Genomic DNA, 24,467 nt, shown 5'->3' on the forward strand with positions numbered 1-24,467 from the left:
CTTCTGTCTCCCTTCACCTTTGAGAAAACAAAATAATTTAGATTTCTGACTTTTAGCAAGAGAATATCTGAGAAATGTGGCTTTATGCGACAGAAGTGTAATTCATATTTGCTTAGAAATGTAAAGGTGATAGCAATAGAATGAACTCACTAGGAACTGGTAGTTTTATGGTCACATCAATGCCTGTGATGGAGGTAAGATAAAAGAAGGTAGTGCAAAAGCTACAGTGTGATTTAAGCACAAATGTAAAGCAAGACAGAGCAGAATGGAAATAGCACTGTGTTGTAAGACTATGATTGTTCTTTTTGTGGGAAGGAAAGGGAATTGATGAATTATTACTATAATTGCTGTTATTTCTGTTTGATGGTATGACCCTAATAGAGTTATAACTTTGTTTTTTACCATGAGTTAGCAACCCCAAAATGTTCTAGAAATCGAACAGAAAATACCTTTTACCACAAGAAGTGTACATATGTAGTATCAGATTATAATTAAAAATTAATTGAAAAAATATAGTATCAGGCTAATGGAAAGAGCCATGTCTGTAAAATAGAAGTTGTTTCATTTTAATAACCTCCTAAAGATATGATTGGCTCTGGATTGATTGACTTTTTAGTTTAATTTTACAATGAAAGAAGATGGTTGTGCTGATGATCAATATTAACAATATTCTATATGTTTATGAGCAATGATCATTGTAGATTTCACTTTTATTTTTAGCCCCAGTTCTTTAAAACTAACAGAAGTTTCTGATGCCCTTTATTTTTAGAACCATCTCATCTTTTGGAGGGTGGAAAATGGGATTTGTTAGTAAGAATAGCCACTCTAACGTAAGGCATGGTCTCTGTGCTTATCTAAAAGTAATCTTATTACCTGAGCTGCAATGTTAGTTACACACGTAAAGATTTTCTTGAAGTAGACTTTAATGTGCAGTGTACTTTTAATTCTTTCAAGTAAAAAATTTTAAATTCACACTAGATGGAGCTCTTTAGCTAATTCTAGGATTGTTTTTCAAACGTTTATTCCCATTGAATGATCTGATAAATATAATAACCCTAACAATTTCAACCTACAGCGTTTTTCAGAATGGCAGCAATGACTAAGATTCCTATTTTATGCCTTAGTTTATGTTTTAGATGGTGTGTAAGGATGAGGAGAGGGGTCATATATGGGATTACAGTCATATGTGACTTCGAAAACTAGATTTACCTTGATATTTTAGAAATGTTTAACTTAATAAAAAAAAACTCTGTGACTGAACATACAGAAAAGTATTTGCTGATCATATATTGTTTGTATTCTGTTTCTAGGCTAGAGAATGTGTTACCAATTTGTATAAAGTCAGCACTGTTTATCCTTTTTTTCTCTTCAGATTGTTCCTCATGTGGTTAATTTGGTTCATTCTTTCAAAAATGATGGTCTGCCTTCCAGTACAGCCTTCTTAGTACAATTAACAGAATTGATACACTGTATGATGTATCATTATTCTGGATTTCCAGATCTCTATGAACCTATTCTGGAAGCAATAAAGGTATGATGATAGTTGTACCAGTATTTGTGGAGTTGTGTTATATTAGTAAGGTGAAACATTCTTATAACCAGCTACTCAATTTACGATTTTATGGTAATATGCTTTTTGTTTGAAAAATGCAGTTAGAATCAGGTTTCATTTATGTTTAGGGAGTAACCGCTTTCTTGGCTGCTGTCACCATTCTAAATTAATAACCATATTTCTTCATTTCTGCAGTATCATCAATTATAAGGCATATCTTTAAATTTATAATAGCTTTTTGGGAAATTTGTTTAAAAAGGAATGTTACGTTAACGCGTGCATCAGATTTGCACCCCAATATTAGAAGTGTTAAAGTATATGTAGAGTATGTCTTAGAATACAGGAAATGGAGTTTAATAAAATATTTGACTTTGATTTCTTCCCCTTTTTAATTCTTTTTTTTTTTTTTTTTTTTTTTTGAGACTGAATCTCGCTCTGTCACCCAGGCTGGAGTGCAGTGGTGCAATTTCTGCTCCCTTCAACCTTTGCCTCCTGGATTCAAGCAATTCTTCTGCCTCAGCCTCCTGAGTAGCTGGGACTACAGGCACCTGCCACTACACCTGGCTAATTTTTGTATTTTTAGTAGAGACAGGGTTTCACCATGTTGGCCAGGCTTGTCTCAAACTCCTGACCTCAAGTAATCCGCCTGCCTTGGCCTTCCAAAGTGCTGGGATTACAGGCGTGAGCCACTGCATCTGACCTCTTTTTGAATTATATTTTTGCTGTGGACTGTTCATCAATGTTTAGAATCTTTACTTGAATTATTTGTGGAGTTATACTGTGTTTCAATTTTATATGTAAATGGATCTAAAAAGCACTTTTTTTTTTTGGACAGTCGTGCTTTGTTGCCCAGGCTGAAGTGCAATGGCATGCTCATGGCTCACTGCAGCCTCTACATCTTGAGCTCAAGTGACCCTCCTGCCTCAGCTTCCCAAGTAGCTGGGACTACAGGTGCACACCACCACGCCAGGCTAATTTTTTATTTTTTGTAGAGAAGGGGCCTCACTGTGTTGCTCAGGCTGGTCTTGAATTCCTAGGCTCAAGTGATCCTCGTCCTCCCAAAGTACTGGGATTACAGGCATGAGCCACTGTGCCTAGCCTAAAAAGCACTTCTGTTTGTGTTGAAGACTGGATCACAATAAACATACTTTCCTCTCAGTAAACTTACTGCATAATCAGTGTATAGCAAAAGAATTAGAGAACTGAACTCAGCCAAACTTAATCAGAAATTATTAGAAATCAATCCTATTGGTGTTTTTTTGTTTTTTTTGAGATCTGAATTTCAATATAAAGGTCTTATCTTTACTTCTGTATCTGAGATGGATTAAAAACAGTTCTTTTTACTGTATCATTAACTAAATCAAACTTATTTTGGTTGAGCTCAGAAAACAGACTGTTAAGCAATTAATGTATATTGCTGGTGTGACACTTTGACACTTCAGAAGTAAATTATGTACAGGAGCATTGTGGAGTGGATTTGATGGTAATATTAATCTCTTTCTACATTGTCACTGGATCCATAGATGATAGTTGCTGCACTTGTTAATTGATTGCCATTCTTTAGTTCATCAGAGTTTTTCATGTTGAAAATTCTGATAACTCATATAGGCTCAGAAGAAACAAGGGGCTCGCTCTAAGCCCAAAGAAAGCACTCTTAGCTGTCAACAACAACAAAAATTAGAAGATTGAAACTCCTTTAGAAAATATTTGTTTGCTAAGGTCTAAGTGCCAGATGCTAATAGCAGTCCGGATAAGCCCTAATGATTTTACCAACTTCTCTTAACTCTCCAGTGCTCTGTTCATGCTTGAAATAATTTACACTTGAAATGTTATCTCATACTTCACCAAGTTGATAAGAAAAATCCGTATGTTGTAATAATTTTCTGTATGGGTAACATGAGATTAAGTTTTATTTTTCTTAAAGTTAAAGGTCATTGTGCATAGATGCTTTCATTTCTCATTTCTTAATTACTTTGCGATTTTATTTCTAAGGGTTAATACTGAGTAAATATTAGTATTTAATGAAAAGGAGACATTTTTATTACAAAATTTGAAAACAAATTGTTTGCTTATGTTTAATTGTGTGCTAAAATTTAAGTCTTCATTCTACTGCCTTTGAATAGCACTGCAGTTTATTCTCTGACCCCAAAGTTTTATTTTATAAACATTTTGCTGGCATGTAGAGAACATAAATAGTTCAAATGCGACTTGAATTTCCAGCTTTTGAGTATTTTTCAACTTGATAAACTCTGTTATTAAACAGTATTTATTTTTGCCATACAGTTAAATTTGATATTTTGATGACTAGCCAAGTACTACCAGTTACTTCAAAACTAAGTGGGGGGAAAGAAAGTTCAAATGTCAGTGTAAGAATCTTAATGCTGTTAATTAAACAACAAAAATAATTTTTACTTTACTTTTAAACTGTTTTTCTTCTGTATGGCCTGTAGGATTTTCCTAAACCCAGTGAAGAGAAGATTAAGTTAATTCTCAATCAAAGTGCCTGGACTTCTCAATCCAATTCTTTGGCGTCTTGCTTGTCTAGACTTTCTGGAAAATCTGAAACTGGGAAAACAGGTCTTATTAACCTAGGAAATACATGTTATATGAACAGTGTTATACAAGCCTTGTTTATGGCCACAGAGTAAGTTTAAATTTGAATCTTTTCATTTTAACTGTAGAGGTTGATGCATGCTGATGAAATATAAGATGATAGAATTGTCTACACATTATTCCATATAAATGGCATAAATGTTAACTTTTATTGCCTTATTCAGAAATGAAATTGCTATTAGTGCTCAGAAACTATGAAAATGTTAACATTAGGCTGGGTGTGGTGGTTCACACCTGTAATCCCAGCACTTTGGGAGGCCGAGGCCAGTGGATCGCCTGAGGTCAGGAGTTCAAGAACAGCCTGGCCGACATGGCGAAACCCCATCACTACTAAAAATACAAAAACTAGCTGGGTGTGGTGGCGGGTGCCTGTAATCCTGGCTACTCGGGAGGCTGAGGCAGGAGAATTACTTGAACCCAGAAGGCAGAGGTTGCAGTGAGCCAAGATCGTTCCATTGCACTCCAGCCTGGGTGACAGACTGAGACTCAGTCTCAAAAAAAGAAAAGGTAACATTAATTCTGCTTATTATTCATTGCATTTAAATGTCACGTTAAAGAAATTACTCTGACGATTTTTTTTTTTTTTTTTTTTTTTTTTTTGAGATAGAGTCTCACACTGTCACCTGGGCTGGAGTGCAGTGGCGCGATCTCAGCTCACTGCAACCTCCACCTTCCGGGTTGACCCCATTCTCCTGCCTCAGCCTCCTGAGTAGCTGGGACTACACGTGCCCGCCACCATGCCCAGCTAATTTTTTGTATTTTTAGTAGAGACGGGGTTTCACCGTGTTAGCCAGGATGGTCTGGATCTCCTGACCTCGTGATCCACCTGCCTCGGCCTCCTAAAGTGCTGGGATTACAGGCATGAGCCACCGCGCCCAGCTACTCTGATGATTTTTAACAGCGTAAAAGAAGGATTGATTGCACCTATTCCAAAGAGTTTAAGTGTGCTAGAGTACTTCACTCTTATTATCCTGTGAGACTAAAATTTTTTTAATCTGTATGTGTTTTGAGGGAAGTCATATATAATTTTATCTGCCCGTTGGTATTTTGTTGTCAGATCAACAACTTTGTTGCTGTTTAAGAAGTTTAAGTTCTGCTCTACCCTAGGGCAATAATTGCTGAACACCTGTATAAACAGACATGTTTCTTTCCCCTCTTAAGAATTTTCTTTCAAATCCGTTTTCTTTTGCACCTAAGCAAATAGGAAATCAGAAGTTGTTAGTTATGTGAATGCTATCTGCAAAGGTACAAAATAATGATAAACTCTTCCTGAAGACAAAAACATGACTGAATTTTTCTCCTGAATACCAATAAAGTATTCACAGAACTTGCCCAAAGAGGTTTACAAATTGAGTTCTAAGCTTTTCCAAGTTGTTACACCTGCCCAGAGGAATCTTAAACTATCAAATGTCGAATTTGGCCAGGCGTGGTGGCTTGCACCTGTAATCCCAGCACTTTGGGAGAGTGAGGCAGGTGGATCACGAGATCAGAAGTTCGAGACCAGCCTGACCAACATGGTGAAACCCCATCTCTACTGAAAATACAAAAATTAGCCAGGCATGGTGGCGTGTGCCTGTAATCCCAACTACTCAGGAGGCTGAGGCAGGAGAATCACTTGAACTCGGGAGGCAGAGGTTGCAGTGAGCCAAGATCGCGCCACTGCCCTCCAGCCTGGGTGACAGAGCGAGACTCCATCTCACGAAAAAAGAAAGAAAGAAATGTAGAATTCGCTTTATTTTATTGTTGGGCCCCAGATTATAATACCAGCACTCAGGTGTTTTTGGTTTCGTTTAGCATTTAATTTTTTGGTTTGTTTATATTTGGAATTGTGAGAATTTTTTTTTTTTTTTTTTTTTTTAGAAAATAGATATATCTTTAGACACAAGTGATACTAGGCATAAGACTAAAAGAATCCCCGTCTTACCATAAGAGGTAATCTAGTCCAGACATCTCCTTTTACAGATGACAGAGAAAACAGAAAACCAAAGCAGTTGCAACAGCAAGAGCAAATAAAAGGTTATCTTTTGCTGAACAGTGGCCAATAATATTATCTTTGAATAGGAAGACAGCACATTTTATTTCTTAAGTAATATATGAATTCTTCTTCATAGTTTAAAAATAATTAAATTTTATATAGAATAAAAAGCAGATATTCCCATTTCCAAAAGTAATTTTGTTAACAGTTTACATTGTTCCAGACCTTTTTTGGTACAGTTGCATGTTTGTATTTAATATGAAAACAAATGCATTTTTTTAAAGAAAATTTGCAGAGAATCCTATTTATGTATTCTAGCCACTTGCTTTTATCATTTAATAATTTGTATTTGAAATACTCCCATGTTGGGGCAATACAGATCCGTGTCATTCCCAGTAAATGTGTATGCCATCATTTATTTATTAAATACTCATTAAATTAAACGGGTATTTAGTAAATAATCCTTTAATAATGCTCCTATTGATGAATAGTAGGTTGTTTTGCTTATAATTAACATCTGTCTGCCCTTATACAGATATAGAGGATTTTTCTTTGAATATCCTCCATATCTTTGAATATCCTTTGAATATCTTTCAAATTGCTCTCCAGAAAAGCTGTAGCATTTTGAACTATGATACTAATATAAGATTGTACCTAGACCGTGTACCTTTAGCAGCAAATCAGCCTTTTTAATTTTTTGCCAATATGAAGAAAAATGCCTCTTTTAACTTGCATATCGCTGCTAATTACAGAGTTTTTTCCCTCTCTTATTTTTCTTCATTCATTTGTGTTTCTCTTCCAAATAACCTGTTCTTTTCTTTGTACATCTTTTTGTTGGGTCTTTTTTGTTTTCGTGTTGATTTATATATACTCTGGATGATCATCCTTTGCTACATGCTTTTTTCCAGTCACAATTCAAATTTGTGGGGTGTTTTATTTATACTTTTTTTATTTTATGTGTCCCAGTCTTCTACTTTTCATTTATAGCATCTGGACTTTTGAAGGCCTTTATCCTCTAAATTTCTTCTTTCTTTATTTTAAGTACTTTAGTAGTTTTGTATTTTATATCTAGCTCATTAGTCCTGTGGTATCTGTGATGGTGTATAATCTTATGTAACTTCATTTTTTACCAGATGGATACCCAGTTGTCCCTTTACTTTTTTTTTTTTTAAGTAGTTTATCATTTTCCCTTGCTGTACTCTGAATGACTTTAACTTTATGTGTTTTAATGACAGCATATTTTTTTATTTCATGACGATTTGAAAGAATTTAAGTTGTTTACTTATGTTATAAATTAATGGCTTAATCTATTTCTATTTGCTAATCCAGAAAATAGAAATAACATATGATAGCACATAGTCCATTAGCACACTTTATAGTAAGTGTTAATTTATTGTCATTCTTCCCTTCCTTCTTTACTGTTAGATAGGTAACTTCCTCAGGAAAAGGGCCATAGGTAAATGAAGTTTTACTTTAAAGACAATAAATTCTTTTTTTTTTTTTTGAGACGGAGTCTCGCTCTGCCACCCAGGCTGGAGTGCAGTGGCCCGATCTCAGCTCACTGCAAGCTCCGCCTCCTGGGTTTATGCCATTCTCCTGCCTCAGCCTCCCGAGTAGCTGGGACTACAGGCACCCGCCACGTCGCCCGGCTAGTTTTTTGTATTTTTTAGTAGAGACGGGGTTTCACCCTGTTAGCCAGGATGGTCTCGATCTCCTGACCTCATGATCCGCCCGTCTCGGCCTCCCAAAGTGCTGGGATTACAGGCTTGAGCCACCGCGCCCGGCCTTAGGACAATAAATTCTTGAACTAACTTGCTTTTAGCTTTTAAGAAATGCTTTTAAATGGCCAGACACAGTGGCTTATGGCTGTAATTCCAGCACTTTGGGAGGCCTAGGTGGGCGGATCATTTGAGGCCAGGAGTTCGAGACCAGCCTGGCCAACATAGTGAAACCCTGTCTCTACAAAAAATACAAAAATTAGCTGGGCACGTTGGCACGCACCTGTGGTCCCAGCTACTCAGGAGGCTGAGGCACAAGAATCGCTTGAACCTGGGAGGTGGAGGTTGCGGTGAACTGAGACTGCACCACTGCCCTCCAGCCTGGACAACAAAAGGAGACTCTGTCTCAGAAAAAATTAAAAAAGCTTTTTAAAAATGCATGTGTGTGTGTGCACACATATACATAAATCATTATATTCTCTCTCAGTTTCAGGAGACAAGTATTATCTTTAAATCTAAATGGGTGCAATTCATTAATGAAAAAATTACAACATCTTTTTGCCTTTCTGGCTCATACGCAGGTGAGTGTGTTTGTGTGTATAGTATGTTTATGTTAACTGTGGTAATATTCATTAAACTTTACATTATACCTAACCTTTTTAACTGATGAAATAATATAATAGATATCTCATCTGTACAACAAATACACTTAGAAATGCTAAAGAGATACTGCCTAAAATATCTAGATATTTTTCTATTTTCAGGATATGCCCTAAGTTTTTATATTTTTCTCTTGCTTCCCATTATTGTAGCTGAATATTATGCTGACCCATTGATCTAGAAATTTTTACAAACAAAATATGATTTCCTATCCAATAAATAAGCTCCTTCATGAAGAATTATTTTTGAATGCATCTTTGTTTCCTGATACTAAATTAATAGATTTGTACAATAATGAGCAACTAAAATAATATTGCGGTGCCTGGGCTTTTTTCTCTTTTCTTATGTATACCCATTCATTATAACTAAAGATCTCTGCAGTTCTGTTTATCTGTTAAGTTCTAGAACTTAAAATTTTGTGGTGATCTTTTATGTCCACACATTAATCCAGGGTCATTAATTTATGTTAATGGCACCAAGGTGGTCATATATAGTAAATATTCACATTTATTAAGAGACACTATATGCAGTCAATGGTAAGCATTAAAGGAAGAGTCTTGGTCAGGCGCCGTGGCTCACACCTGTAATCTCAACACTTGGAGGCCGAGGCGGGCAGATTACCTGAGGTCAGGAGTTTGAGACCAGACTGGCTAACATGGTGAAACCCCATCTCTACTAAAAATACAAAACTTAGCTGGGCATGGTGGCACATGCCTGTAATCCCAGCTACTCAGGAGGCTGAGATAGGAGAATTGCTTGAGCCCGTGAGGCAGAGCTTGCAGTGAGCCGAAATCATGCCACTGCACTCCAGCCTAGCTGACAGACCGAGCCCCTGTCTGAAAAAAAAAAAAGAGTCTTTATGTTCAAAGAACTTTTAGTTTAGATTTTGAGCCTATACACATGAATTATATACATACCATTATTTATAATATATGTTATTTTTCTGGTTTTACTTTCATTGCCTTTGTCTCACAGAGGTCTAAAGGAGTAGTAGTTAGGGCCAGAAGAAACAATAGGTTGAGAATTGGTGGGATTCAGTTGATGGGAATGCTTTTGTTTTCTTTCTACAAGCTGAGAAATATCACAGATATAACTTCTTAAATGGAAAGAATCTAGACAGGATTAATATGAGATGATAGTAATGGCCTATGAGTAGTTATATACTCAGATAATTGTATTATTCTTTATCTGGGGAAAGTATGTTCACAAATTAAATTTACCATATCAAGACCAAGGGAAATGAAATGAAAACTGTCTCCTTCCTCACTCCCTGTTTTTTCCTCATAAATTGATTTTTGTGCTTTCTTTATCACTAGTCTGTATTTATTATGTATAAAATATATATGTTTATATGTATATGTAGGCAGATATATACTGTATTAACTTAAAATCTTAGGGGAGGTTTCCCTGCTCCTCCCAAGAGAAGAAAAATAGAAATTAAAAAGAGCCTGATTAAATTTCTGTCACAGTTGAGACTCTCTCTGGTAGCAGCCTGACAGATTATTTTAGGCAGATAGATTTTCTCATATAATTGAAAAGTCCTTTTATCTTATAATTAATAAAACAAACTTATTGAACATTTACATTTTTTAGCCCCTGGTCTAAATCTTTTATGTCTTAATCATCAAAAACAGTCTATCATGTAATAAGGTATATCCCCATTTTACAGATGAAGAAAACAGGCTTACATTACCTGTTCAGGGTCATGCAAACAAGCAGCAGGATTGAGATATGAACCAAACAGCTCTGAAGCCCCTGTTTAACATAGGCTAAACTTCCTTCAGAATGCTGTAAACCCTTAATTTGGGTAAAATTTTTCTTAACTAAGAACTTCATTGTTACGAAGTTATGCCACAAATAATCAATGTCAAGAGAATTCCAAAGTTTCAACTTATAATCACATCTTTGAGATGCCTTTTCAGTTCTCTTTTGTCATGGCAAAATCTAGGATTTGAACCTGGATCGCTCTAGAGTCCACAATTTAATCACTAAACAGCTTCTATACTTAAAAAAAAAAAAAAAAAAAAAAAAAATTAGCAAGGGTTTCTAACCAGTGTACTCACAATCTGCACATTTTTTGACGTATCTACTCAAGGAAATTTTCACCTAAAGTAGGTATCCATGACTCTACTGTAGAGTATTTCCTTTATTACTTTGTTCAGAATACACACTAACAAAATATACATTAATCTTTTTTAGATTTGATTTTTATCAAAAAATTGTGGACTCAAACATGTGACTGTCGTAGAGGGATGATACTAGGAGCTTTATATCGAGAGTTAGACTTGGGTTCTACCTTAATGTCCTGTGCCACTCATTTAGCTGTATGACCCTGGACAAGTCACATGTTTCTCTAGCTCTCAATTCTGCTCTGCAGAGTGAGCAATTACGACTAAAGATTACCTAACTTTATTTCTAAATAATTTTATTTGTCCCTGAGTTGCCATGTCCGGCCCTTTTGGCTGATGCGATGTTAACTGTAAATAATCTTTATTAAACACTGTATATTAAGATTTCAGTTACTTGGTTCATGCTATAAGAATCACTTCCTTATATTTTCTCAATTGCTATTAAAAGAGGGAAGCATACGCACCTCGGATATTCTTTGAGGCTTCCAGACCTCCATGGTTTACTCCCAGATCACAGCAAGACTGTTCTGAATACCTCAGATTTCTCCTTGACAGGTAAAATGTATTCTTAAAATTGTGATTTGAGTGTTGTCTTTCATAACAGTTTAATTCTACTTAATATTGCTTTTACCTTTAAAAACATATTTGGAATGTTACTTTTTAAAATACTATTGCATTTCTTGTATGTTTTTTATATATTGTTTTTAATTGGTTTTCCTTTTTTGAATTTTCTTCCTTGAGACCAGCTGTTCTCAAAGTGTGATACAGGGACCCCTGCGGGTTCCCAAAACACTTTCAGGAGTCTGTGAGGTCTTCTCTTTCCCAACAGCATAACTGTGTGAGGCCACATTTTCTTTCTATGTTTCATCCAAAAAACATATAACAATAGAATGCAAAGAAGATATGAGGCTCCAGCTGTCTTCTATTAAGCCAGATACTTAAAGTATTTGCAAAATGTAAAACACTGCCATTCTTACTTTTTTTTTTTGGTTTTAGAAAATACAACTTTTTCGTTTTTAAAATGTTACTAATATTAAATAATGGGTTTATTATTGTTTGTTAAATGTTAATATTTTATTTTCTCAGTTCTGACAGTAAATATCAATAGATACAACCCATATAAAGGAAAGCTCTTTGTTTTTTAATTATTTTAAGAGGTTAAAGGGGTCCTGGCACCAAAAAATTTGAGAGGCACTCCTTTAGACCAGTTCATAATTGTATGGGTTTGGTATATTTTATTGTCGCCTGACCACTTAATTAATAAAACCTGTTATCATCTGTATCTCCCTGTCTTTGTTCTGCTCTGTGGAATGACTAGTAAAGTTAGTTGGGCTCGGTATGTGCAGCCTTCCTTCCATTCAGCTAAGAATCTATTCAGTAGTTTATTTGTGCCTGACTTTCTATGAGATGTCAGGAAGACAGAGATATATAAGACAGTTAAGGGACGTTTATAATTAACTGCAATGTAATACGTGCTCTTAAGTAGCAGTATGAAGAAAGTGTAATGAGAATATAGAGTAGTAATAGCCACCCAGCTTTCTTCCTGCATTCTCAAGCTATTCAATTTTCTTTTAATTAAAACAGGAAAACTTGATTTGTTTACATTAAACATTAAATTTGATTAAAATAGTTTATAGAAGCCACTAATATTTTTAAATAGAAATGACATTTGAAGTTAATTTAAGTAGCTATATAATGATATCCTCTCCTGCAGGCTCCATGAAGAAGAAAAGATCTTGAAAGTTCAGTCCTCACACAAGCCTTCTGAAATTCTGGAATGCAGTGAAACTTCTTTACAGGAAGTAGCTAGTAAAGCAGCAGTACTAACAGAGACCCCTCGTACAACTGACAGTGAGAAGACTTTAATAGAAAAAATGTTTGGAGGAAAATTACGAACTCACATATGTTGTTTGAACTGCAGGAGTACCTCACAAAAAGTGGAAGCCTTTACAGATCTTTCGCTTGCCTTTTGTCCTTCCTCTTCTTTGGAAAACATGTCTTTCCAAGATCCAGCATCATCACCCAGTACACAAGATGGTGGTCTAATGCAAGCCACTATACCCAGTCCTTCAGAAGAACCAGTAGTTTATAATCCAACAACGGCTGCCTTCATCTGTGACTCAGTTGTGAATGAAAGAACCACAGGCAGTCCTCCTAATGAGTTTTACTGTTCTGAAAACACTTCTGTCCCTAACGAATCTAACAGGATTCTTGTTAATAAAGATGTACCTCAGAAACCAGGAGGTGAAACCACACCTTCAGTAACTGACTTACTAAATTATTTTTTGGCTCCAGAGATTCTTACTGGTGATAACCAATATTATTGTGAAAACTGTGCCTCTCTGCAGAATGCTGAGAAAACTATGCAAATCACAGAGGAACCTGAATACCTTATTCTTACTCTCCTGAGATTTTCGTATGATCAGAAGTATCATGTGAGAAGGAAAATTTTAGACAATGTATCACTGCCACTGGTTTTGGAGTTGCCAGTTAAAAGAACTACTTCTTTCTCTTCGTTGTCAGAAAGTTGGTCTGTAGATGTTGACTTCACTGATCTTAGTGAGAACCTTGCTAAAAAATTAAAGCCTTCAGGGACTGATGAAGCTTCCTGCACAAAATTGGTGCCCTATCTATTAAGTTCTGTTGTGGTTCACTCTGGTATATCCTCTGAAAGTGGGCATTACTATTCTTATGCCAGAAATATCACAGGTACAGAGTCTTCATATCAGATATACCACCAGTCTGAGGCTCTGGCATTAGCATCCTCCCAGCGTCATTTACTAGGGAGAGAGAGTCCCAGTGCAGTTTTTGAACAGGATTTGGAAAATAAGGAAATGTCAAAAGAATGGTTTTTATTTAATGACAGTAGAGTGACATTTACTTCATTTCAGTCAGTCCAGAAAATTACAAGTAGGTTTCCAAAGGACACAGCTTATGTGCTTTTGTATAAAAAACAGCATAGTACTAATGGTTTAAGTGGTAATAACCCAACCAGTGGACTCTGGATAAATGGAGACCCACCTCTGCAGAAAGAACTTATGGATGCTATAACAAAAGACAATAAACTATATTTACAGGTAAGTTGGAAATACTTTATTTGTTGAAAATATTAAACAATTGATAGATAGTTAAGTGAGTACCCTCATTTTGAAATCTAACTTACAAGTTTTTATGAAACTCTGAAATGTAGGTCTGGATTTATATGAAGTATTCTCTACCTGTATAAATTGCCTTTCTAATATTGTGACAATTTAAATGAAAAGTGTCAATCAGGTGCAATGCGGAAGATTTTATTTGTTCATTACAAAAGATGGCTCATTATGAAATCATGCCATACAAAATACAGAAAGTTTACAAAAGTGGACATATCCTCAGTCTCACCCACCAGAGGAAACAACTGCTAAATGTGGTGTTTATGCCCGCCAGACCTTTGTGCAAATATTTTAAGGGCTATTTATTGATACTTAGGTGGATAAGATTAAAAAACACTAAAAGGTAGACTATGTAAAGAAAAGATACTCATATTCTTTGAGGATGTGGGCAGCAAAACCAAGGAGATAAGAGAACAATTGTAAATCAAAGCCAAGGAATGGTTTTATATGAGATAAATTTATTCATAAATATACTTTTTTCAAGGAGTTAGTGATTTTATTACTTAAAGGCTAATAAAAAGTTAACATTCTTGCTGAAAGTATTTTTTTGTTGTTGTTGTTTTGAAACTTGCCAGTTTGTTCTCAACATACAGGGCTAGCAGTAAATTACAGGTGAAATTCTAGGTATATTAATTGGGTGGTCTCAGTGATTTTGAGTTTGAATGAGTACATTTAAAAAATTTTGTGTTTGAAAGTCACTCCTGAAAGATACAGATAGAATAAGAAATGTACCACTATAGTACTGATTTTTAGAGGGAAATTTTCTCAAAAGCCTTCAAATTTACTGCATTATAAAATACTCATACATTTTTAAAGAAATATAGCAATGTTCTTGAGTGACAAAAACAATGAACTTTACAGAAATAAATAGAAAATCAGAATATTTGTTTGAACTGATTAACTACTGAAGACTAACATCTAGTCAGATGGCTTATAATCAACATACTAGAAATAGATTGTATTCAACTGTGTCCTTCTTACTAGATATCATATAAACATTAGTCAAAGGAGAAATACGGGTTTTGAAAGATAAAAGACTACTCTCATTTCTGTGATTAGAATCCCAAATGCTTGTATAGCCATAGCAACTACTTGTTTGTAGCTTAGCTCCAAGTGATTTTCCAGTTTATCTTGCCATTTACCCCATTACTTTCTGATTATACAATATTTGAGCATGAGGAACTGTTCTTTTCATTATTATTTTAAGACTCGTATGTTACTTTAATATAAAGAAAAAGCATTCTGTATTTTGTTAATTCAGTTTTTCAGTTTTATGCAGCTGTAAATTCCGTCTTAAGTTTCATATTGACAAGTTGTTTAATGCAAGAAAAGATACCGCCAAATTTTACATTAAGGTATTTTCCTTATTAAGACTAGGTAGTAAATCAGAGTTTCATTATCAGAGTACCCTTTTAAAGCAAAAATACAATAATAAGTATTCAATTTTTTTTTTTTTTTTGAGATTGTCTCATTCTGTCACCCAGGCTGAAGTTCAGTGCCGTGATCATGGTTTACTGAAGCCTTGAACCCCTGGGCTCAAGTGATCCTCCTGCCTCAGCTTCCTGAGTAGCTAAGGACTATAGGCATGTGTCACCATGCCTGGCTAATTTTTAAAAAAAGTTTTTTTAAAGATTGTCTTGCCATTTTACCCAGGCTAGTCTCAAACTCCAGGGCTCAAGCAGTCCTCCCTCCTCGACCTCCCAAAGTGCTGGGCCACTGCATGTGGCCCAATAATCAACTCAGTTAGGAACTTATATTTAGATTGTGATTATTTACATTTATTTATTGATTGATTGACACGGAGTCTCACTCTGTCACCCAGGCTGGAGTGCAGTGGCTTGATCTCAGCTCACTGCAACCTCCGCTCCTGGGTTCAAGCAAATCTCAGGTCTCAGATACCCAAGTAGCTGGGATTACAGGCATTCGCCACCATGCCTGGTAAATTTTTTTGTATTTTTAGTAGAGACAAGTTTCGTCATGTTAGCCAGGCTGGTCTCAAACTCCTGGCCTCAAGTGATCTGCCCACCTTGGCCTCCCAAAGTGCTAGGCTTACAGGCATGAGCCACTGTGCCCAGCCTATTTACTTTTAAATACAGTGATTGATAAAGGCTCAAATTGTGAAATTTTTCATACCATTTAATCAGACCATTCTGGTATTTTAAGTACATGTTGAGAGACTACATTGTTTATTCTGTTATGTGAATGCTCACAATTACCAGGCAGTAGAAAACTATAGTGTTGAGATTATATATACAGCAGTTTTCAGCTATCACTTCTTAGTTTTAAACACCTGGAGCATGTACATGTGTGTTTTCATTCTATCATTTTGTTTTTATATCCGTTTTTCAGATATAATTCTTATATGTCATGCTTTATAATAGATTACTATGTCTGGACTATAGCTTTAAGAAATAGCATTATACCTATTTATAAAACAGTTATAAAAACTTAAATCGTAAAAGGAAGGATGTGAAGTGAACATTTTGAGTTCCTCTGCTCTTGAACAATATTGCTAATGAATTTAACATTTTAGTACATATCAGGGTAGCTGCTTTCATTTTAATACTTCATAATCACATTAGAAACCCACCTTGTGATAATTTTAAGAAGCTTTTTTTAGGATTTCATTTTTACATTTTAGGATTTCATTTTTCAATTTTAAATCTAGCCACAACCAGATTTACAAGTGTTAGAAAATGTTGCTCTTTTGAGTATTGGCAAGATCCATGGTTTTGAAAAACCCAGGCAAAAAATCTTTTATGACAAACCATTTTCTACTCTGTGTATCATAGCCTGACATTTGGGAAAACAATGCAAATTGTGGATTTCGAAGTAAATTTTTGAAAGGACTTTTCTCTTCATATATTTCTTTCCCTTCAGTCCAGCTTCCATTAGGAGCATCTCCATTGTTTTAGTGTCTGGAATATAAAAACTAAGCCTTTGGTTAGGATGCAGTGAGAGATTGTGTAATACATCATCCTTGCATGGTCCAGATTACCCACCCATCTGTCCCGCATCAGCCACAGCCCGCTTCCTATCTTTTCTTGCTTGGTTTATTTCCTTTGTTTCTTTGGAGGAGGTAGTAGTTCTTAACTTCTTAATTCTTTTCTTTTTCATACATTCAGAAGAGTACATTCAATATGTATGTGCAGTTTAAAAAAAAGGATTAATGTCAACAGTTTCACTTGAATGAGAAATATAAATATACTGCAAATTATTTGTCTCAAGGAGCAGTAACTTTCCTGTGACTAGATCTATAGTCTACTACTGAAATTAGAAATAACTTTAGTACTCATATAAATTTGTGATATAAATTACACATTCTATGATAATCATAATTTTGACATTGTACAAAATGTTCTTACCTATATTAAGTAAAATGAAAGACAGTTTTTCCTATTTTTATCCATTGTCTAAGCTTATCATCAGAAAACAGAATACCGCACATTTTTTTCTGTCAGCCATATATTTCTATAAATAATAAAGCAGAAAAAGAATATTACTTTTTTGGGATGCTGTATATCTTGAAATACAATATAGGTTTCATGGGTACACATGCAATGGAGTTACTAATTTTATATTTTATGTCATTCGACATAGTTTCTTTAAGGGAATCACTGTACAAAAACATCTATGCAAAATTTGCCATATCTTTTAGTAGCAGAAGTTCAAGAAGAACTTCTTAAACTCTACCTTACATGTCTGTTCAGTTTTAATTCATTAGGGAACATCATCTATGTATCTGAAACCGTGTATTGTTTCTCAGATACAGAGTCATAGTTTCATTGCTTGTTTGGATAATTTAATAGGTCATAGAGCTAGAACAATGAGGATTTGTGGCTGGGTGGGTTTGTGTCTGTTTCTGATGTTACTTATGGCACTTAATTTCAATCTGTAAAACATTTGTAATTCCTACTTTAATTTTATAGATCAAGGATAAATTAATATATATATCACCTTAAAAATACTCTGTAGGTAGACATTATACCAAAGAGCCAGCAATTGTTGTAAATGACACTGTAAATCACAAAAATGTTTTTAAGAAATATCCTGCAAATTAAGTTTTAAAAGCCCTATCAGAGACTGGTTAGTTAAGCCATTTTGTTACAAGGATTTATCAAAGGTCCCTTTCAGCCATAAAAATAGGTGATTCTTGATCATTTTGTGTACTGGGACTTGAACAGAAGATGCTGTATGCTACTGAAAAATAAAGTATCCATAATGTGACAGATAGGTGTCAGGGTATGCCTGGGTCTTTTCTTCGTAATGAAAAATTGAGCATTTTGTGAAGAGGGAATAATAATAAACTAAATCATTTTAGCTAGAAATTATAAAATAGTATTACCTTGCCAGATGGAGCAAAATCACTAGGCCTTAAGTTGAAAAATCGAAATAATAGTGTTTTTGTTATTAATGTTAACTGTATTTTGAAAGCCCTTCAGGATAATTATGCTAACAAGTTCAGGTATGCTGTGACCAGTAACTTTTAGACCTTATTTTTACCAACCCCATTTGAAATCTGTAGATCCTCTTCCAGAAAAATAGGCACATGCCAGAATATTTTGCCTATTTTTCCAAAGAGTTTGTGGGTCCCAGTTTTAGATCCAGTTGTATACCTTGCCAAATGAATTTGCCAGTATTTATTCACATTTGCTCCCTTTGAAGCTAACCACCTAATAGAATTCTAATCTGAGATCATTAATATTTATTGAATACCTAATATATGCCTGGCATCTAGATAAATATGACTGATTTCTGATAAAAGTTTTCCTGATAAGGAAACGTTTTAGATATTACTGTGAGGAGGTAGGCTTCATTTTACTTGTCAGTGTGTTTTGAGACCTGTCTTATTATTTATTGAGAAACAGTCTATGGAAAGGGCAGAAAAAAAATTCATTCTTCTTCCTTTATTAATATGTTTAACTGTAATCACCCACTTCCAAAATAGCCCCAATTGCTAGAGAATAGATAATCTATTGTGATAATCTTTGAATTCTATGTTAAATATATTAGGAAAGAATCTATTCCAATATGTTTTAGAGTGTTGCAGGAACTGTAATATTTTCTTAGAGAAGTTTTTTTTTCGTAGGTGCTTTAGTTTCAAAGTTATTGAGATTTGAAGAATGCTTATACAGATTAAGGTAGTTTTAAAATATTTCTATAGATGATATAACCATTGTATTTAGCATTTTAATTTCATAAAAATTATTTTTAATTTTAGGAACAAGAGTTGAATGCTCGAGCCCGGGCCCTACAAGCTGCATCTGCTTCATGTTCATTTCGGCCCAATGGATTTGATGACAATGACCCACCAGGAAGCTGTGGACCAACTGGTGGAGGGGGTGGAGGAGGATTTAATACAGTTGGCAGACTCGTATTTTGATCCTGAGAGAGTCCAAAATGCACTGGTCACGAAACATCTAATACCATGACTGTTAAAATGTCACAGACTATAACAAATATCTATCTTTTATTTTTCATTAGACCCTTATACTTCAAGAGAACACATTCAGTGCTTGTTTTTATTTTCTTGACACATTTATTAACAAAATGCATCATGGAAAAAAAATCTACCTCTTAAAATTCCATTTGCTTTTATGGTTAGACATGCTTGACCAAAAATGTTCAGAAGAAAATATGTACCTGGTCCCTAATTAAGCTGCATTAAATTTGGTAGAAGCATTTAAATGGTCTATCTTCAGTTTTACTGAACAAAAAATGTAATTTATTTAGCATTCTTTATAAAAGAATTGATGCTAGAGGTAAAAAAAAAAATACTTGTTTTTAAAAAATCCTTTATGTCTTGTGTAATTACCCCATTATTAAATTCAAGTCTTTAAAAATCAACTAGAGATCATAAAGTCTCTAAGGAAGGCAATAACAAAATTTATCAAGATATAGTACTTTTCAGTTTTTGTGTAGTGTCTTCAGCATCACTGTATCTGTAGTTCAAGTACAAATGTTTTTAAAAAGGATTCTTTATACATATGTGCTGAATTGATTTTAAGAAAGTTGCATGATCCTGTAGGAGCAACATTTTTACCTAAAAAATGCTAACTTTGTAGTATTTCTAATTGTTCAAGGATTTTAAAATTCTATTTCAGGGAGTATATCTTCTGTGTGTTTTGAAGGAGGTGAGTTCTGTATGTGCCTTGCAGTACTGTAATTCAAAAATAGGAATCTTTGGCTGCGAAATGTTTTTTTTTTTTTTTAAATGAAATGTTAGGAAGTAATTTTTGTGCTAACATTAAAATTATAACTTTTTGAAAGGTAATAGATTTTCCTTAAGTAAAATCTGATGGTTCTAAATCAATCAATGTGATAGTTCATTTTTAACTCTTAGAAGAATTCAGAGGAAATGAACCCAGCTAAGTATAAAATCTTTCTTGATTTTGTTACTTATTCCTCAGAATATTAAACATTGATCACATATTTTTAGAGTTGTACATTTGGGTTTTTTGTTTGTTTCAGTCATATGTTTTGCACCGTTGTTTCTATTTTCATAGTTCTAGATAAAATGTTAAAATGCCAAACCCTACCTTTCTACACTTTCTTTTGCCAGGAAACTGGAAACATGTCAGTTCTCCTGGTTCTTGATTATACAGTACTCAAGAGTTATCCCAGTTATCCCCCTTCCTAAAGGTTTTAACTTATCCACAGTTGTTCATTGTTCTCAAGATTGGTCTCATATTTATTTTGAAAACATTTTAAGGAAAAGAATGTTCTTCGATGATTTGGGGTTTATCTTTTTCCCAAGCTTTTATGGCAGTGGTTAAAAAAAAACAGAAATCCTCATGTTTATTCCACTACCTCCCATTCCTAACCTGTTTCCAGTCACCAGGAAGATTAGGAGGGCGGATTAGATTAAAAACTGAAAATTCTTTGCAGATTTAATCAAGGTTCTCCTCCTTATAAATGAGTGAACCAGTTATCATGCTTTTCTGTGGTCTTCTTATCCCAATAGTGAATTTCTGAGCTATCCTGTGTATTCAGTTATCCACTTACTTGATAGCAACTTATGATCAGATTATATCAGTCTTGGCATTTATTGAAATTGGTAAAGTGATTTAATATTTGATAGATTGATATTGGGCTAAGATGCTTCTAGCAACTTTCATAAAAGCAATTAGACTTACGCAGCTTTATCTATGAATATCAATCAGGTCTCTCAAGGATTTTATGTATCAAGATAATATGTATTGACTTTTTTAAATGATAAAATGAATTCTAGTTAGAGTCTTTCCTTAGTATCTGCAGTGGATTGGTTCCAGAACACCATCCCCCAATATTAAAATCCACAGATGCTCAAGTCCCTTATTTATATAAAATAGCACAAAATTTGCATATAACCTATGCACATCCTCCCATATACTTTAATCTCTACATGATGAGATATGATTGCATAGCACTTACATTGTGCTATGTAGTTGTTATATTGTTTTTTCATTTGTGCTATTTTTTATTACATTTATTGGTTTTTTAAATTTTCTATCCAAAGTTGTTTGAATCTACGGATACAGAGCCTGAGGATATGGAAAGCTGACTGAATATAGTAACACTGAGAGTATTCAAATAACTTCATACCAGTACCAAAAACTTGAAGACTTCCTTTTAACATTAAAAATATAGTAACCTTTTACATGATTTGTTGAATTCAAAATATTTGGTACCAGAATAATCAGAAACTTCATTCAAAACCTATGCAGCTGAACTTTTTTAGTAAGGTAATACTCAGGACTGCTCTGATTCTGACAGATCCCTGTGACTTAATTACAGATTTATTTGTCATATTAGGTCTTTTCTTTCTCCCATATTCCTAACCCTTGTGCTTAGCTCCAACTCTTGTGAGATTTAACTCTGAAGACTGAGTAGAGTGCTATTGCTGTTTGTCTTTCCTTTAGTCCAGAGTAATCAGTTTAAATGAAGTTGCTTATTACTGCTAAGAAGCATTAGGCTTCACTGCTAGCAAAAATGAAAAACTGTAAATCTGAGTCTGTTTCTTTCAAAGATGTTTATTGACACAATTAAAGTAAAAACTTGTTTAGAGACATGCAAAGAAGGAAATACATAGGATGTCACACAAGCTCTGATAACCTATCCACTAAGCAGGTGCCTATGCAACTCTGATTTATGGCATTAACATGTCTCAAATTGGAAGAAGGATTCTAGCTCATTCTCCATTCAAGCATCTTCCCACTGCCTCTCTTCCAGCTAAATAATCAGAGAAGCAGGGCAGCATATGCCTGGAGATCCCTGACTTTTATCTCCATACCTTAAATTGTTGATCGATCCTTTGGATGTAGAGATAAAAATCCATCATGATGTCTAGAGGTATTGGGGGGTCCATGTGAAAGGTTCAAACAACCTATTACATATAACGCACATCTGGAAAGAATAAAAATTTTCAAGCTAAGTCTTAAGTTCAAATCTATATTTTTTTCTCTTCAGTTCTGTTCTTTGTATAATATTTACAAAAGTAGTTGTCTTCTTTTCACATACTACCTCTTTAAAGCTATCATCTTATAATAAGTGGAATTGGATGCTTATTGTGTGCCCAGCACAGTTTAGGAAAAAAATAATTGGCATAGTTTCTCCAGTTACTGGAAATCTTCATTTTGATGCTTTGTACTTTGTTCCAGGTCTTTAATTCTCAGTCAGTCTTTTCCTATATTGTGTACTTCACATGATACATTCCATATAAAGAGCTCTTTTAAAATGAATATTTCAAAAATACTGTACATTTATAGTATTTTTTCTTATACAAATTCGATAGTTTATATATCCTTTCATCATACATTTTTTCTAATGAGTTTAGATTTCTGAAACTAAATATTCCTGAGGTAGAGAAAAGTTAATTCACATTTTACGAAAACATACTAGGAAATGCTAACTGGTTGCTGTTAGCAACTCAGTAACATCGCCCAGAGGAGTAAGGTTAAATCTTAGATAATGCAAACCTGTAACTAAGAAGTTAAAGTTCAACAGTAAGGAAATTTGAATTAAAAGTTGCTATCCCAAAAAAAAAAATAATTCTAAAATATAAGCTGTTTCATATGTATATTCTTAAGTTTTATCAAACTGTTATGTATCTTCAGTGTTAGCCTAAGTTAATTTTCTTACAGAGTCCTTTTTTAGAAGTGAACGAACCTCAAAATGAATGGGGGATTAAAAAAACAAACTGCTTTATAAAAACTAGCTTGTTTAAAAAAAAAAAGCTTTCCCATATGAAGAAATTTGTATAGAAATAATTTTTAAAGAAATGAGAATCAAGATTTTCATAAAATCGGCAATCTAGGTTTCACAAATTCAAAAGAATTTATTATATAAAACCATTAGCCCCACTGTTACATAACCAGTGTGGACTTAACATTAAAAATAGAATCTAAGAAGTCAGCCAAGTGTATTGCCAGCTCTCGTCAGTGTCTGTTACGACCTGCAGTTGTTTTTCTCTTCATGGAGCTCATGTTTTCATGTTTTGCTTGTGTTGTTGACACGCGCACATGCACACACACACACACACACCCCTTGATTTCAGAGGGTGAAAAATTTAGCCTTTCCTGGCCAGATCATCAGTTTTTAACCTTGCATTTCATGTTAAAATCACTTGAAGAGCTTTTTAAAAATAATACCATGCCCAAGCCTCATCCCAGACCAATTACATTATGTGGAGACTGGGCATCAATGTTTTTTGAAGTTCCTCACGTGATTTTAATGTGCCACCTGGGTTGAGAACTGGACTATAAAAGGAATTTCTTCCCCATAGGTCTTTCGTTCAAGGGGATTATTAACATATGTCAAGAGTCTACCGTGTGCTGGCAGATATTTATGTCTTTTTAACTTATACCAGCCCTATAAGTGGGCTCATACCCATATCCTCCCTCACCTCTTAATGGACAAAGAAAATAAAGACTCTGATTAAGGAACTTGCTCAACATCGTGCAACTAGTAAAAATCAGAGCTGAGATTTTAACCCGTCTTCAGAGCTCCAAAGTCAATATTCTAATGGAGCACAGGACTTAAGCAAATTACATATTAACAAAAGCTTAACAATGAATTTTGTAAAATGAAATATCAGTGTTTCCCTTATCCTTTTGCACTCCAAACATGATTCCTTTAGGAAAAAAAAATAAAGAAAAGATCTACTTTGTTAAAACCTATATGTGATAATCTAAAGGGTTGAGAAATGTGGTTCTTAAACTCATTTGTTATACCTGCTTAGTTTCTGTTTGCTTTACTAGGCTTATCTCTTCCATTCTTGCCTTTATGCCCTCTCTCATGCATATTGGACCTTGCATCATGTTTTTTCACACAGCACCATATACTTGCCATCTCGAGACCTTTGCACATTCAGGTCTCAGGATAGCATACCTTATGCTACTTTCTCTTCCCAGCTTTCAGCGGACTAATTAATTGCCTCCTACCTCCATATGTTCATATCTTCTCATACTGACCTCCCAAGCTGATTAGTCTCCCCCTTTATCCTGAGGTGTGTATTGTGCTTCCCTTTGAGAAGGCCATGGCTTAGCAATGGGGCTAAATTAGCACTGAAGTAAAGGCTAATCCTTTACAGTATAAAGTTTACACCCAACAAAGATTAAAAGTAGGTCTTAAAAGGATCAAATTCTAATGCTGGTTAAATTCTTTAAGTAATTTAACTGCATACAGAAC

At 34.5% G+C, this 24,467-nt stretch overlaps 1 protein-coding gene across 2 annotated transcripts in view; it reads left to right on the forward strand.

The window, feature by feature from the left end:
• USP38 (ubiquitin specific peptidase 38) overlaps positions 1–22,515 on the forward strand; it is a 39,701-nt gene extending 17,186 nt beyond the window's left edge. Inside the window, exons 5-11 of one of the 2 annotated variants that reach the window (XM_025386476.1) lie at positions 1,373–1,531; positions 2,388–2,503; positions 4,003–4,196; positions 8,346–8,439; positions 11,096–11,202; positions 12,362–13,724; positions 19,021–22,515. In XM_025386476.1, coding sequence (XP_025242261.1) covers positions 4,159–4,196; positions 8,346–8,439; positions 11,096–11,202; positions 12,362–13,724; positions 19,021–19,182 — 1,764 coding nt within the window. In that variant the 5' untranslated portion in view covers positions 1,373–1,531; positions 2,388–2,503; positions 4,003–4,158 and the 3' untranslated portion in view covers positions 19,183–22,515. The remainder of the gene's footprint in view (positions 1–1,372; positions 1,532–2,387; positions 2,504–4,002; positions 4,197–8,345; positions 8,440–11,095; positions 11,203–12,361; positions 13,725–19,020) is intronic. The other variant, XM_025386475.1, reaches the window with a different exon arrangement.
• Positions 22,516–24,467: the final 1,952 nt, after the last annotated feature.

The sequence above is a fragment of the Theropithecus gelada genome, chromosome 5, assembly GCF_003255815.1.
Source record: "Theropithecus gelada isolate Dixy chromosome 5, Tgel_1.0, whole genome shotgun sequence".
In the NCBI taxonomy this organism is placed as follows: domain Eukaryota; kingdom Metazoa; phylum Chordata; class Mammalia; order Primates; family Cercopithecidae; genus Theropithecus; species Theropithecus gelada.